General features: G+C 41.9%; 1 protein-coding gene across 5 annotated transcripts in view; it reads left to right on the top strand.

The window, feature by feature from the left end:
* SOX5 (SRY-box transcription factor 5) overlaps positions 1-13,781 on the top strand; it is a 285,498-nt gene that overhangs the window by 224,705 nt on the left and 47,012 nt on the right. For all 5 annotated transcript variants that reach the window (XM_053942786.1, XM_053942785.1, XM_053942783.1 and 2 more), the window contains exon 9: positions 3,482-3,628. In XM_053942786.1, the coding sequence (XP_053798761.1) occupies positions 3,482-3,628 (147 nt within the window). The remainder of the gene's footprint in view (positions 1-3,481; positions 3,629-13,781) is intronic.

Below are 13,781 nucleotides of genomic sequence, written 5' to 3'. Positions count from 1 at the left end.
TATGTTCCATCTCCCCTGCCCATGTGCAATATTGCATGTTTTTAGATGTATTTTAGATGATAGTTGAATATTTCTGCAGAGATTTATTGATTGTTCCGAAATCTTCCGATGCCAGTAGGGAATCAGGGGTAGAAATGTTCTTTTGTTGGAGTTCAGTTTGTCTATCAAATGAATGCACAAATTATTGTCATTTTGCCATCTTGTTTCACAGCACTTGGTCACACCATTGCCCTTTCCTTGGGTATAAGCTGGAGATGTCCTGAAAATTTTAAATATGAATAGACAAGTTCAATAATGCAAAAGCTCAAAAATAGGGAAAGTTTAAGAAATGTGCTGCATGTTGTGTAATTCTTTCCATTTTTTGAAATAGGACAGTGATATAGGAGCAGTCTTCCTGGTAAAACAGGTTTCAGACCCTTGCAATTTCATAAACACGTGCTTTTCCTTTGAGAGCTGGGCCTGATACTGCTTTTTCTGTAGAATAGTTGGTTTGTGTTGCAGACAGAGATTTTTAAGAGAGGACTCTTAACAAGGGACCTTTTATAAAATTTTATTGAATGTTTGGTTTTAATTCTCAAAATAAATCAAATTGAGGTGAGATGTTGAATCTGATAACAGGAGGACAGAAGGTTTTAAAAAGCATGAATGAAGGCTTTATAGATTTTGTTTCACCCCTCCTTCCAGGTTTCTCTACACCATACTGTGTGTTTCATTCTCTTCAGGTATGTCCATCCCCAAAGTGAGAGTAAGGCGTACATTTGAAATTTCATATATTCCGTTTTTTCACCTGAAAATAAGGCTTTCTTCTGCATGGAAAAATTAATTCCCAGTGCTTATTTGGTCTTTGCATGAATTGTCAGAAAGGTGGCTGAGGACAGAACTGTGAGGAGGAGCTGGCTTACAGCCATTGCTCACAGACCACTGGAGGGTGTGAGGTGTGCAGATCCCTGGACGTGGTGTTGTGAGTGTATTTCATGTTGTTCAGTTCTCATGATTCCATCTCTGGATAAAGATTCATTTGGGAAAGTCTTCCCCCCCAGAAATTTCTGTGAAGCTCAGGCCCTGTATGGTCTGTCAGGAATCTCCAGTTGTCCAAACTGACTGTCTTTTTTACCCTATTTTATGTGGACTAGACATGTTCTAATGATGATATCTATATAGATGATATCTAATCTATAGATTAGCAGCAAGCTTGAACTTTTCTTGCTTAATGGCCATTTCACTTTGTCTTTTTCTCATAGTTGCCTAAATTTGTTTTGTCAGTTTTTCACCAGGGAGCAAAAGAAAAGGAAAATCTTTCCCTAGATCTGCTCTGTCACCCCCAGAGTCCCATTATGTTTGAAGTGTTCCCTAGTCATGGATCCTATTTCTTTAACAGCCATTGTTCCTCTGATATATTATATATATAATTCATACCTAATGCTGGCTTAGCTTTCATGGAACTGCCTGCTGTAGTTCTTCCCTGGTTCACAGAGACCCTGTTCCTTTCTCCCTGCAGAATTTGGGATTCTTTAGAAAGAATGAATGGATATGAGCTTCAGCTGATAAATACAGGCATTTGAATCTGTGACTTACTTGGGGCTGGGTTGTTTTTGATGATTTTATCTGTTGCTGATTTGCATCTTTTTGGCTCAGACTCGCTAGGGGTAAATTAATAAATAAATTTGAGGAAAAGGCAAAAAGGGAGCAGATGAAGGAATGGTTGATAGGGAAAGAGGCAGAATGGGATGGACTATTGGTGATTAAGAAGTATGGAAAAATAAGGATCAAACAGTGATCCAAGTAGAGAAAAGAAATAAAATGGATTCAAAACTGAAAATAATAGAGTGAAAAAGAAATAAGAAAGAATAGAGTGAAAAAGAAAGAAGTAGGAACTTGGTGACTGATTACACTTGGAAGAGCAGCTACTTTTATCTGTGTGGAAGGGCTGGGGCTGCCTTTGCAGTAGCAAAGGGAAGAGTTTGTGCAGGGAATCTGGGGAGATGCACAGAGCTGTGCAAGATTCAGAGCCCTTTGATCAAGGGCTTTTGTGCTGTGAGCTCGTGTTAGCAATGTCTCCGCACCTTTTGCACAGATCCACGCAGAAAATCACATAATGAATTCTCAGGTTCCTCTTTCAGCCTTTCTGGTTTGGATTGGCATTTCTTTGTGCCCTCCCATCTTCATTCCTCTATTATCATATAAAATTAACTGAGAGAAACAGCAGCAAAACAACTCAGCACTGCCAACAAGACTCCTTAGCCTTAGCTGTATTGAAGCCACCCTGTTTTTTCACATCCAGTTCCATATTTCTGCATGCTATCCCTTGTCATATGGCAGCTCAGAAGCTCTGTAGGTGCTACCCTGCAGGCAGAGGGTGTCTTGGTTCAGTGTTACACACGTACTGCCCAGCACTAAGCACTCACACAGCACTAGGATGGGTCCTGGAAAGGGGTGCTGGGGCTGAGCAGGAAAAGTCTTTGTTAGTCCATTCCTGCTCTCCTGGGCTTCTGACTTGGGAATTCCTCCCTGTTCACAAAGCAGCAGCAATTGTTGCTTCTCCTGCCCACCATGTTTATTTTCTCCATGTTTCATTAGGAGGTCAGGGGAGCTTCCAGGCACTTCTAGTTTGCTTTCTAACTTTCTAACTGCTTTTGCTCTCTGTCCCTTAAACTCTTACTGTAGTGCTTAGCTTTAAGCAGATGACTGTGATTGTAAGTATTCACATGTTAATAAAGAAGTATGTATTTAAAGTGCCTTACTGGTTTAGTTTTGAAGAGAAAAACATTTCCAGTCTGTGTCTGCATTGCATCTATCACAGAAAGGCTTCTTAGAATTAACTGGGGTTTCTAATAGTTAATGGACAGCATTTTGCCATTGATATGTGTATATTTATATTGACTCTAGTGGTTTCCCACAACTCAACTTACAGTGGACTCCTACCATAATTACTAAATAAAATTTTGACATTCCCTGTCCCAGACACCTTACAGCCTGGGGGAAAACAGGGGAAACGCAGCAAATAAAATAAAGAAACATGAAATGGTAGCACAGAGACCATCATATCCAGCAGCATATGTGCTTCACAGGGGTTGGTGCCTATTACTGGTGGAAATGCTGTTATGCCTGTGTCGTCTCAGGAAAGGAAGGATGGTCCAGTAGCTCAGACAAACCATGGGGATTAGCTTCTGTTCCCTGTTGAATCCCTGGACACACAGGGAAGCTGGGACACTTCTCATGGTGACGTCTCTGGTTCATCCCTGGAGGAATGAGTCACAAAAGTGAAGATGACATTTCATGTCTGGAAACACACATGTGCTAAATAAAAAAAATGCCCATTGGAAGGAAAATGTATCATCTGCTGTAGAAGTTTTGGGAAGTTCATTTATTTATTTATTTATTTGTTGATGATGTGTCTCCTGTCTTCCTCCCCACCCCAATTGTTTTTTCTCATTTTGTTTTTTGCTTTTTTTTTTTTTTTTTTTTTGTTCTGTTTTTCCAGCAGTTGTATGCTGCCCAACTTGCTGCGATGCAAGTGTCTCCGGGAGGCAAGATTCCTGGCATTCCCCAGGGGAACCTTGGTGCTGCCGTGTCCCCTACCAGCATCCACACAGACAAGAGCACAAACAGCCCTCCTCCCAAGAGCAAGGTACTGTACCAGGCCTGGGCCTCTGGGCTGCAGGAAGCTTTGTTCCCAGTACAGCTCCCTGAAATGGGAGGGTGTTGTTGCAAAATAGCCAGGAAGAATTCAGCTAAGGAATGCAGGGAGAAAGCAGTCCTATTTGGGTGACAGCAAGATCTGGGTGAAAAACATGTCCTTCCTTTCTGTTAGTGCCCTCTAGCATGCTGTCCATGTCCTTTATCACGTCAGGAGAGATTCTTTGAATTGACAGTGGTGTCTTGTTTTTACCCTAACAGTAAAGCAGCACAGATTAAAAATAACTAGACAAATAAATAATACCATTGTCAGCTCAGTGAGGTACATGTTCAAAGAGTGAGAGACATGGCTTGAAATCAGTAGCTGCTGTGTTGATGAATCAAGCTCTAGGTTGTCTTTTCTCTCTCTCCTTACTGTAGACTTTATCACTTCCTGTGGCTTTTCCTTGGCTTGGCCTCTTAGAGCAAGAAATCACAAAGCTGTGCAGTACTTGAGGGTAGATGGTTGGGTTTTGGGTTTTTTAAAAAAGTGTTTGGTTACCCACTTTGTGCATTTTATAAGGGGGGGGGGTGTCTTGTGTTGTGTGGCTGGCAGCTTGCAGATCTCCTACACTTAAAATCTCAGGGTTGATTTTTCTTCTCCTGTGCAGCAGGAGAGTTTCTCATGAGATCTAAGGGGCACAGTGTGTATTTTGTGGCCATTGCAGGACTCCAAGTCCTGCCATATCTGCTGGTTGCATCGAGCATAGCCGTTTTTAATTGGCAGCTGTCAAGATCAGCTCTGTTCTCTCCTTTCTTTTATTGCTTTTTCGTATTTTTAGGTGTTCCAGTGCCTTTGGCTTGCAGTTCTGTAGGAGACAAACACAACTTATTTTGCAAAGGCGGGGGGAAAAATAAACTAAAAAAGTGGGCCAAAAGGAAAGGAAGGGGGCTCCAAAAGGCTGCAAAATTGTGCAGAGTAAGTCCTGTGCTGCATGCTGTTTTCAATCTGCTGTGTGCCAGTTGGAGGCTCTGAGAGAGCGCGAGAGAAAGAGAAGGGATAATGCTGAGAAATGATAGAGTGGCTGTGACCTCCACGCTCAGCCTGGAAATCCAAGACATTGATTTCACTTAGCATTCCTGCTGAGAGATCCGGCGGAGTTCAGCTGTAATAAAAGAACAAGATTCTGTTCTAATGGTAATGGCGTATGACAGACATATCACTCTGTCTGTCCTCAGCACCAGGGAGGTGGGAGCTGCAGAGAGGGCACCTGACCTGCCTGGGCTGCTGTGCCAGTGCTGCTCTGAGCTTTGAACCCAGCCTGGAAGCACAATTATTTATAACACTAAATGGTAAAGAAACCTTTATAGAGCCCACAGTAATTAGAAAAAGGCTTACACAATAGTGCAGTGGCCTGGCTCAGAAAACACATTGGCAAATCCATCATAATGGCAGAAACTGAAGCTTATGTGTTGGAACTAAACACCTTCCTTGGTGTCTGTGTGGACCTTTCTTTGCTTTTTCAAAGCTTGTTTGTGTTCAACAGCTCCAAAAGTTTATTTTCTTCGCTGATTTTTTTTTTTTTATATTTAGTTTTTTTCTAACTGTCATCAGGGAATACATCTTGAGTTTCACAGACTTTTTAAATTTTTTTTTTTAAATCCCTATTAGCAATTTGGTTCCTGAAGTTAGTTTGTGGTGATCTTTCTCACTCTTACTGTACATCAGACCTCCACAGATGAATAGTTAATGCCTCAGAATAGCTTTCAATAGATGCTGTTTACTGAATCTCTATTTTCAGACCACAGTTTACACTGGCACAGCTTTGGTAATACACTCGAGTGTTTGGAGACAAGGAGACAGCCTTACCTGAGAGTGTGTCAAGCTACTGGCAAACATCTAGGTCACTTCTGAAAAGCTGTGGCTTTTTCTTCTCTTGTGTAGTGTTAAAGTTAGTGTGCTGCTCTTTGCAAGGATTCTTCAAAGTCAGCCTCAGCAGCAGATGGAACAACTGTTGGCTCTAGAAATGCTGAGAAGCATCAGGGTGAGTTTGCCAAGGATCATCCTTTAAATCTAGTAAGACTTGAAAACATCCCTGAAACTCCTCTAAGACCTTGGCAACTCCTGTTTTGGCAAGGCTTTTATCAGTGGCCCTCACCAGTGTTTGAACACTGTGCTGGACAGGCTGCCCTGGCATCTCCTGCCATGCTGCTCTCCTCTCAGCAGATGTGACCTGGAATAGTCAGATTCACTTCCCAGGGCTCTGTCTTTCAGGAAGCCATGGAGTCGAGCTGCCATTATGCTGTGCTGCACACATTCTGTCAAGTTTTGGTTAGGAAGCCGAGCTGGTGTCGTACATTCTTCCAAGAAGAAATCCATGCCAGAAAAACTGATTTAAGAAACAGAGCTAGTGGAGGCTGTCCAAAAGAAAAACGCGTGTGTCTTGCGGAAATGGATTTTAACACAGCTTCTTCCCGAGCAGTTTTAAAAACAGCCGGTATGCTAATCATACCATTCAAATTTACCAAGGCCTCCTCCACAGCCCGCTTGAAAGGCAACTAGCTTTGAAGTTTGCCAAATTGTGCTGGATTTCCAAAGTCTGTCTTAAGCACATTTTGCCTTTGATCGTGTAAATGCCTGCGTGCTGCCCTGTTGGCTGTTCGAGGTGCTTGCAGGCTCCCAGGCAGGAGAGAGCAGGCAGAGGTGCAGATAAGGACTAGGCAGAATAACTTTCCAGCCCTCTTTGTGATTCATTTCCAGCCTCTTGCTTGCACAGGGCCGTGCACAAGATAAAATAAAGCAATGTTGCTTGTAGACACTATGTTTGTCTGAACTGTGACCTCTGCCATGCTACCAGGACTCTCACCTGATAGCTCCAGTCTTCACTGCCTTCAGATCAGGTGCTTTATACCCTTGGATGAGGACAACAACTTCACCCCTACTTGTAAATGGTCGGGGCCCTGTTCATTCCTGCCTTTGTTTCTTGCTGTTTATGTGGCGTGGATAAATATAGCATCTAGTGCCTGCATGCTGCAATATCCTGGCCCTTTCCATGTAACCTTTCAAGTGCAGTAATTCTGGAGTGAGTTTCCATTGCAGCTTGTAAATGTAGCTAAACGTTCCCCCTATTTAATGGAGCAACAGTGTATTGTCTGTAGCATCTGCTGTAAAACAGGAGCAATTCAGTGTGAAATGTGACAGGAGAGAATTCCTGGGCACTTCTAACCTTGTTGTGGCCTCAGCCCTAACCCTGCTCACACTTGTGTCTCCATCAGTGACAAGAGCACGCAGATTGTCCAGATCAATTCTTTTTTTTTGTTCTGTTCAAATACTTCTGGCAGCGATGCTGCCATTTGCTCCGCAGTAGCACCTGGGAGTTGTGACAAGGAAAGGAAATGTGTTTCAGGCAAGCCAGAAGAAGCACTAAGCAGCTGGATATACACAATCAGTTTCTCCTCAGCTGCAATATTCAGAGAAATATCGATCTGAATCTTTAACTGAAGAGGGTGCTTTAGTTTCACGTTATCTGATCACCAAAGTGAACACTTCTGATGGAATTTTCTTCATGTCATCTATGGGCAACAATTAAATGGCCTTTGAAAGTTTTAGTTCTTGTGCAGATTGGCCTTAAGATGGCCAGAGTCTCTCCAGAAGAACTTCTTCCACTTTTGAGGGGTGTCTGCTGATGGTGCTCCAGTTGCTGCCACAAGCACCAGCTGTGTGAAGGACAGAAGGGGACCAAGGTGTGCTTGCTCCATTCTCATCTAGGGAAGGTCAGGAAGCTACAGAGTCACTGCTGACTTTCTTACCAAGTCCATGTGAGACCAGGGGGAAAAATAAATTTGGAAAGGGGCATTTTAATTCAGACACGCCATAGGCTATGTTACGAGGAAAGGTAAGTGAGCTGTGAGGAGCTAATTGTGGATTTTCCTGTCCCAGGCAAAACTGATGATGGGACTACCTGGTTTTGGTAGGAAAGCTTTCTTTATTAAAATATAGTGGAAAAAAGAAAAGGAAGACATCTGAAGGAAAGAAGAAAAAAGCCGCAAAACAGTAAAAAGGCTCATAAAACTCATCTATATGATATTTCTGATTCAACTCCAGCCAAATTGTTGACTTGAAGTTCATTTTCAATGACTACCCTGAGCAGCCCTAAGAAGTTGGGTGCACTTGTCTCCCTTTCTCTCATCTCTCCCTTTCATATGATAGTGCAGAATGTGGAATTTTATCCTGGGGAGGTCTTGGGGAAAACATTAATCCCCATTATGTGCACAGCTGCATCACTCACTTGCCATATGACTGTGACTGTGGCAGAAGCCTGGCTGAAAAGTGGACATGCAGACTCCTTGTACCCTCAGAGCTGCTGTGTGTGAACAGGCTAAGGGAAATCATCTAATTTAAATTAAAATTATAAAATGGCTGTGTACAGGTGATCAAAGGGCATGATTGTGTTGGAGGGGGACAAATTCTTATCTCTGAAGAGCAGAAAAGAGGAACTTGTCTGAAACTAACCCACAGCACATGTTAGGCCCCATGTGCTGATGGCACGTCTTGTCCTGTTTAGTGGCTGAAGAGCTCAGCACCTGCTGAATGCCTGTCCAAGCAACAGGAAATTAAGGTATCCTTATTTTCATTAGAGTACTGAGGTATTTTAGAACGAAGGACAGCAGTTCTCATTAAAGTGATGCAAGACACAGCATCCCTGATAAAACACTGAGGCTATATTTACAGAAGTTTTATCTCAAGCAAGCTCTTCTATTTTCGAGAGTTTCCAAGCTGGACACAATTCTTCATATGCCACCGATTAAAAAAAAAAAAAATCTTGCTAAATTAATCTATTAATCTTTTCAGCACCGGAATAACAATTAGCACTAGAATATTATACATCAGTACATCCAAAACATTTTTCAGTGATTGCATTTCCCAATCCTCTTGCCAGAGCATCAGACAGGTCAGAAATAGCTATAAGATAATCAAGGAAAAGTTTACAGTACAGATGCAGTGATGAGTAGGGAGCTGTAAACTGAGACCTCATCTGTGCTATACTCTTTCTTCAGTCTTCCTGTCCATTCTTGTAGTTAATAATCTCTTCACCTGGGAGCCCTTCTCATTTGCTGCCCATGCTTTTGATCCTAAATAGTAAAATGGGGAGTTGGTGACAGAATCTTTGAAGTTATTTTCCTCTTCCTTGCTCTTCTACCTGTATACGACATGCTAGCATATAAAACAATAAACTTTTTAAACCATTTACTGGAGCACAGTGAAATGATGAGTATTAATGGAACTTCTTAAGGTGCTTTTCTAAAATAGCTAATGGGTTCCAAACAATAAAAGCAATGTTAGTAGCAGTATCTAAACAGCAGTAGCAGTAGGGCCTTGCACAGCATTCTGCCTGCCTAACAGCCCTCCTTACTTTCCTAAAAATAAATTAGATATGTGGAGGGGCTCCTAGGATGCTTTTTCAGATGAGCTGTCCACAGCTCTTCTTTCCTGATACCGTGTCTCTCTGGCACGAGCATGCCTCACCAGCAGGAGCTGCCAGGCAATTAACCCTTGTCAGGCTCAGCTGGCACTTTTTATAGTGAAAACTCAGAAGAAAATACAACAAAAAGGGAGAAAAACCCTCCAAAATCTGCCAAATTTGCCAAATGATGGCAAAACAAAAGTGACATACACAAGTATCAAGCTTTATTCCTGAGAGAGAGGTCCTCAGAAACCAGACAGGGAACAGCAAAGGTGTAAAGCAAAGTGGTAAAAAACATTCACTGTGTCCTCACTGTTTCTCTGCTGTTCTTTGCTGTTAATGCCTTCTGAACCTGATGTAAATACATAAAATTGGTGGGGTGGGCAGCAGGTAGTAGCTCTCATTAGTTTTGTGTAGATGATCCCCATTCAAACACCAAGGTATTCCAGCAGGCACTGAGGCTGTTCCCAGAACCCCTCAGTGCTCAGGTGTGCTGGGATCTGGCATTGGGTTTCTGCTCAGTGTCTTACCCTTGTGTTACTTAGAAATACCTGAGCATTAACTTCTCAGGAGCTTTTTTTGACAGAACTGCCCTTCTTCTGTCAGTTGGAACGAAGAGCTTGGATGAGAAAGAGCAAGAAGAGACTGGATTAGTCCCAAATAAGAAAACGGTGTCACAAAGTCAAGGTTTTTTTAATGCCACTGAGAGAGCTGTTGAGCTGATGGTGCCAGTTGTCCACAAAGTCCTAAAAAAAAACAGTAAAAGGGCTTTAGGAGAGCGTGCAATCTGGAGCTGCATAATGCAACAGAGAAAAAATTTGGTTTTTCTGGTTGCAGTGGTTTTTGCTGATACTCCTTGCATTTGGGTGGCCTTGGTCTGTGGGAGGGAGAGTTAAAAAAAATTTGGCAGAAGGTCTTTATGCTGAAGAAGGGGAACCAGCCATGAGGAGAGCTACATGAAGTTCATTCTTCACTGTGTAGCAGCACTGAAAAGATGGGGAACCAATATTAGCTGTAAGTTAAATATTGATAAAAACCAGGGAGTTATGCCAATATAAGATTAATGTACAGTTTCCTTCAGAATGTGAAATTCTTATTAAAGGTCATGCTTTATTCCAGAGACTTGTTTTTTAGACTCTGGGCTGTTAAGAGTCCCTGAATCAAGGGATGGGTTTATTCCAGGAGCACAGGCTTGTGCAGGTGATGGCAGTGTAGCAGTGTACCTGTCCCATGGATTAGGAGGGAGCTTGAAACGAAGCAGAGAACTCTCACTCTCCCAGAGACTTCCAGAAAGGAACCAGGCACTTCCCATCAGGAATTAAACCTTCCCTTTTGCAGCTTCAGATCGGATGTTTGAGCATTTCACTGTGTCAGTAGTCAGAAGTGCAGAGGCTGTGTTGGCAGGCCTGTGCAGTGGACAGCAGCAGAGCCGCCTCTTACCAAATGCACAACTCCTTTTCAGCACAGGAAGGGAGTTTCTGAGGTGATGGAATGAAGTTCCAGTGTGATCAGTCTGACAGCCCCCAGAAGCTGCTTGTTTTGTCTGCAGAAGGGTGGTTTGTAGCCACGCTACACGCTGGATTTGAAATTAGCTCCTCTTGACGTGTTCTGACAGAAATGCAATTCAAAGTAAGCAGCAGAGAAATACGTTTTGCAGTAGGGATTCCTGTACCCGCAGCTGAATGATAATCACGTAACAAGGGAGCTCCAAAAATATTTTAATCTGAAACATTTTAATCTCTAATCCCTGGTAGCTGTGGATATCTGAAGAGAAGCAAAATTTAGCAGCAGAGTGGAAAAATCTGTTTTATTTTCAAATTCAAGAAGGCAGTTTCTTTTAGATTAGTATTAACTTCAGATTTATATGAAGTGCTTGGCAACTGTTTCACTCAGGTTTCTCAAAACTACACATTTGTTGTACAGAATGCAGTTTGAATTGTTCAGTGTAAAATGAGCTATTGCAAAAGAGGGATTCAGAAACATTATGTGGAAAGCATCACTTTAGAGTACACATATTTTTCAAAGCAGTGTGGCTACGTGTTTTGGTTTCATAATGTAGCCTCCTTAAGGTCCAAGGTCCTGAAGTCTTGTGAGTATGTAAGAATCTCATTAAAAAAAAAAAAAATCTTCATGTTGTCACGCCTGAAACTTAGAGATTGGTATAAATGTATCTCAAAGGCTTAGAAAGCAGCTAAGGAAATTAATCTATGAGTTACTTTTTTATTAAAGTGGGATTAATTTTCAGTCTCAAATGATAGAAGATTTCATCTTGACAATTCTGCTAAGACATAAATACCTCACAGCAGAATTAGACTTCCTAGTGTAGAATCTCCCAGTAAAAATGTTTCAGTAATGTCCAGAGAGAAAATTCAGGCGTATCTGAAGAACATCAGAGGCAGACAAGCTGATGAGACAGGCTCTAACATATGAAACTGGTCTAAAATTTCACTCTTGATCACATGTCCTTATCCATTGATGCTGTCAGACTGTGAATTCCAATGTGTATGTTTTGTGCTAATGAATGAGTTTAGTTTCTGTTTGTTTCCTTTCAAATTGCTACATTTTTCCTTGCTGCTTTTAAAGAAAAGATAAGCTATTGCCAGAACTGGTAAAAAGAAGATATTAGGAAAAAAGCATTTGATAAAAGATTTCTGAGTGTCTTGGCAGTGGAGGGCATGGAGGAGAAGACCATGTCTCTGATGGGAGCAGCGCAGAGCAAGTTTTTCAATTTAGAATCATGATGTTACAGAAGTATTTTAACTTTAGAGGTGTTTCATAAGTTATTAGTGTTCCTCCAAGTTTCCTAGTGGCTGTGCCAGCACCTGCTGGTGTGTTGGAAGCCTGTGTGCTGTGTGTGAGTGGAGATGCAGCCCAGGAGTCTGTCCCGGGCTCTGTCTCAGCTGACGTGCCGGGCAGTGACAGCTCACGTCAGGATCAGCCACTCTGGGTTCTGTGAGTCCCAGCCCAGCAGGAGCTGCTCGGTGACAAACACAGCCCAGCCTGACATCCCCATGGGAGAAGGGGCACGGAAAGCTCTCCAGAGCTGGGTGCATTTATTCATCTCCAGAGCGCTCCAGAGAAAGCCGTGAAGCAGCGTACCATAAAAGGGAGTAATGCAGTGACAGGATTAGTAAAGCAGCTTAATTCAGTGTACAATTAGAGAGAAAACAGATGTATGTAGCAATTCTGGAGAGCATTTTTGTTGTGTGGGTTCTTGTGAATTTCTTTCTTTCCAAAGGTAGCTCTCTCAGGGAGAGCAGTCATTCCAGGTCACTGATTATTTTTATCTTTAGCCATGCTAAGAGCTATATAGGCTTCAGGTTACAGCTGTAAGTTAATATATTTTGAATTTAGCTTGTTGCTTGCCTTGGTCAGTCTTGAGCTCTGCTAATCTAAACTCCTGGCTTTTTTCTGTCTTGCTTGCAGACCAGAATGACCCCTTCTTGTGCTTATTTCCAATACTCTTAGTCTTCTCTGAAATTATTTTCTTTCCCTTTCTGGGTACTCTCCTCCTAATTTCAAATGTCTACAGAAAAGAGAGTCTGCAATTAATTAATTGAAATTAATTAATTTATCTCTATTTGCTTATTATTTGTCATAAATTAGTGAATAGTCTGTACCTTCAACATTTTCTGTAAAGGCACAGACCAAACTTGGGGTCAGGAAAATTCAACACATACCTACACACAGACCTTGTGCACACTCACACACACAGACTGAAGCTGAGGTTAAAAACAGCCTCACATTTGGACAACTCTCAACAGTTTCAGCAGTGTGACATCTGCAATCTCAAATGGATGTGGTATGTCCTGCTATTGCCTTTCCTGTGCTGCTGTTCCTCACCCCCAAATGGTGGTGGCTCAGTGCTGGCTGGAAGGATTCCCATGATGGTATCTTTTGGGACTCACTTTGTAAACCCCTCTGGGCTCAAGCAGAGCAAAATAATGCTGTATAAATACATGTTACTACTGGTGAAGAGATAAAATTATCTAATGCTTACCAAGTGCCCCAGTGCCTTGTCTTGATGATAATTAACTGGTGACATACACATTGAGTCAGTGCTCTAGGATTTGTGCCCAGAATAAGTCACAGAAACATAGCAGCTTTAGCATAGGAGAAAAGGGCAAAGGGGGCTTTTTTTCCCTTTTTTTTTTTTTTTTTTCTTTTGGATAAGATATGAAAACTGCCCAGAGCTGGCCCTGTTCAGAAAAAGTGAATCAGTCCCTTAGAATTCTTTTTTTTAAGATGTCAACTTCCCTCTCATACTCTTCTGTGAAGACAAAGAATGTCTTAACATCTGTATTGAAGTCATCATTGAAATAAAAGGAGATCTGTAGACATCAGCTATAAATCATCAAGAAATGGCTTGTGGGTAACCTTTGACACAGTTGAACCTACTTGAAATGAACTAGAGCTGGATTCACTGCCTTCAGTGAAGCCAGTAGGTGGACTGGAGGTCTCTTCTCTCTCTCTGTCTCTCTTTCCATCTCTTACAGTGTCAGCTTCTGGGAGGTGAAAGTGTTCTGGCTGAGTGATGAAAATGCATTTGGATGTGTTCTTAAATAGACATTTGTTTTATGCCTGAAAAGAATAGGTTGGTCTTAATAGTGTGGTACTGGGGGATTTTAAAGGTATTTTGTAAGGCAATTGTCAGCATTACAAAAACTATTTTAACCAATTGTTTAGGCTTGAGGAACAGCA

Source organism: Vidua chalybeata, chromosome 5, assembly GCF_026979565.1.
Source record: "Vidua chalybeata isolate OUT-0048 chromosome 5, bVidCha1 merged haplotype, whole genome shotgun sequence".
In the NCBI taxonomy this organism is placed as follows: domain Eukaryota; kingdom Metazoa; phylum Chordata; class Aves; order Passeriformes; family Viduidae; genus Vidua; species Vidua chalybeata.
Note: the sequence above shows the minus strand (reverse complement) of the source record. Positions and strands in the feature narration are given on the sequence as shown.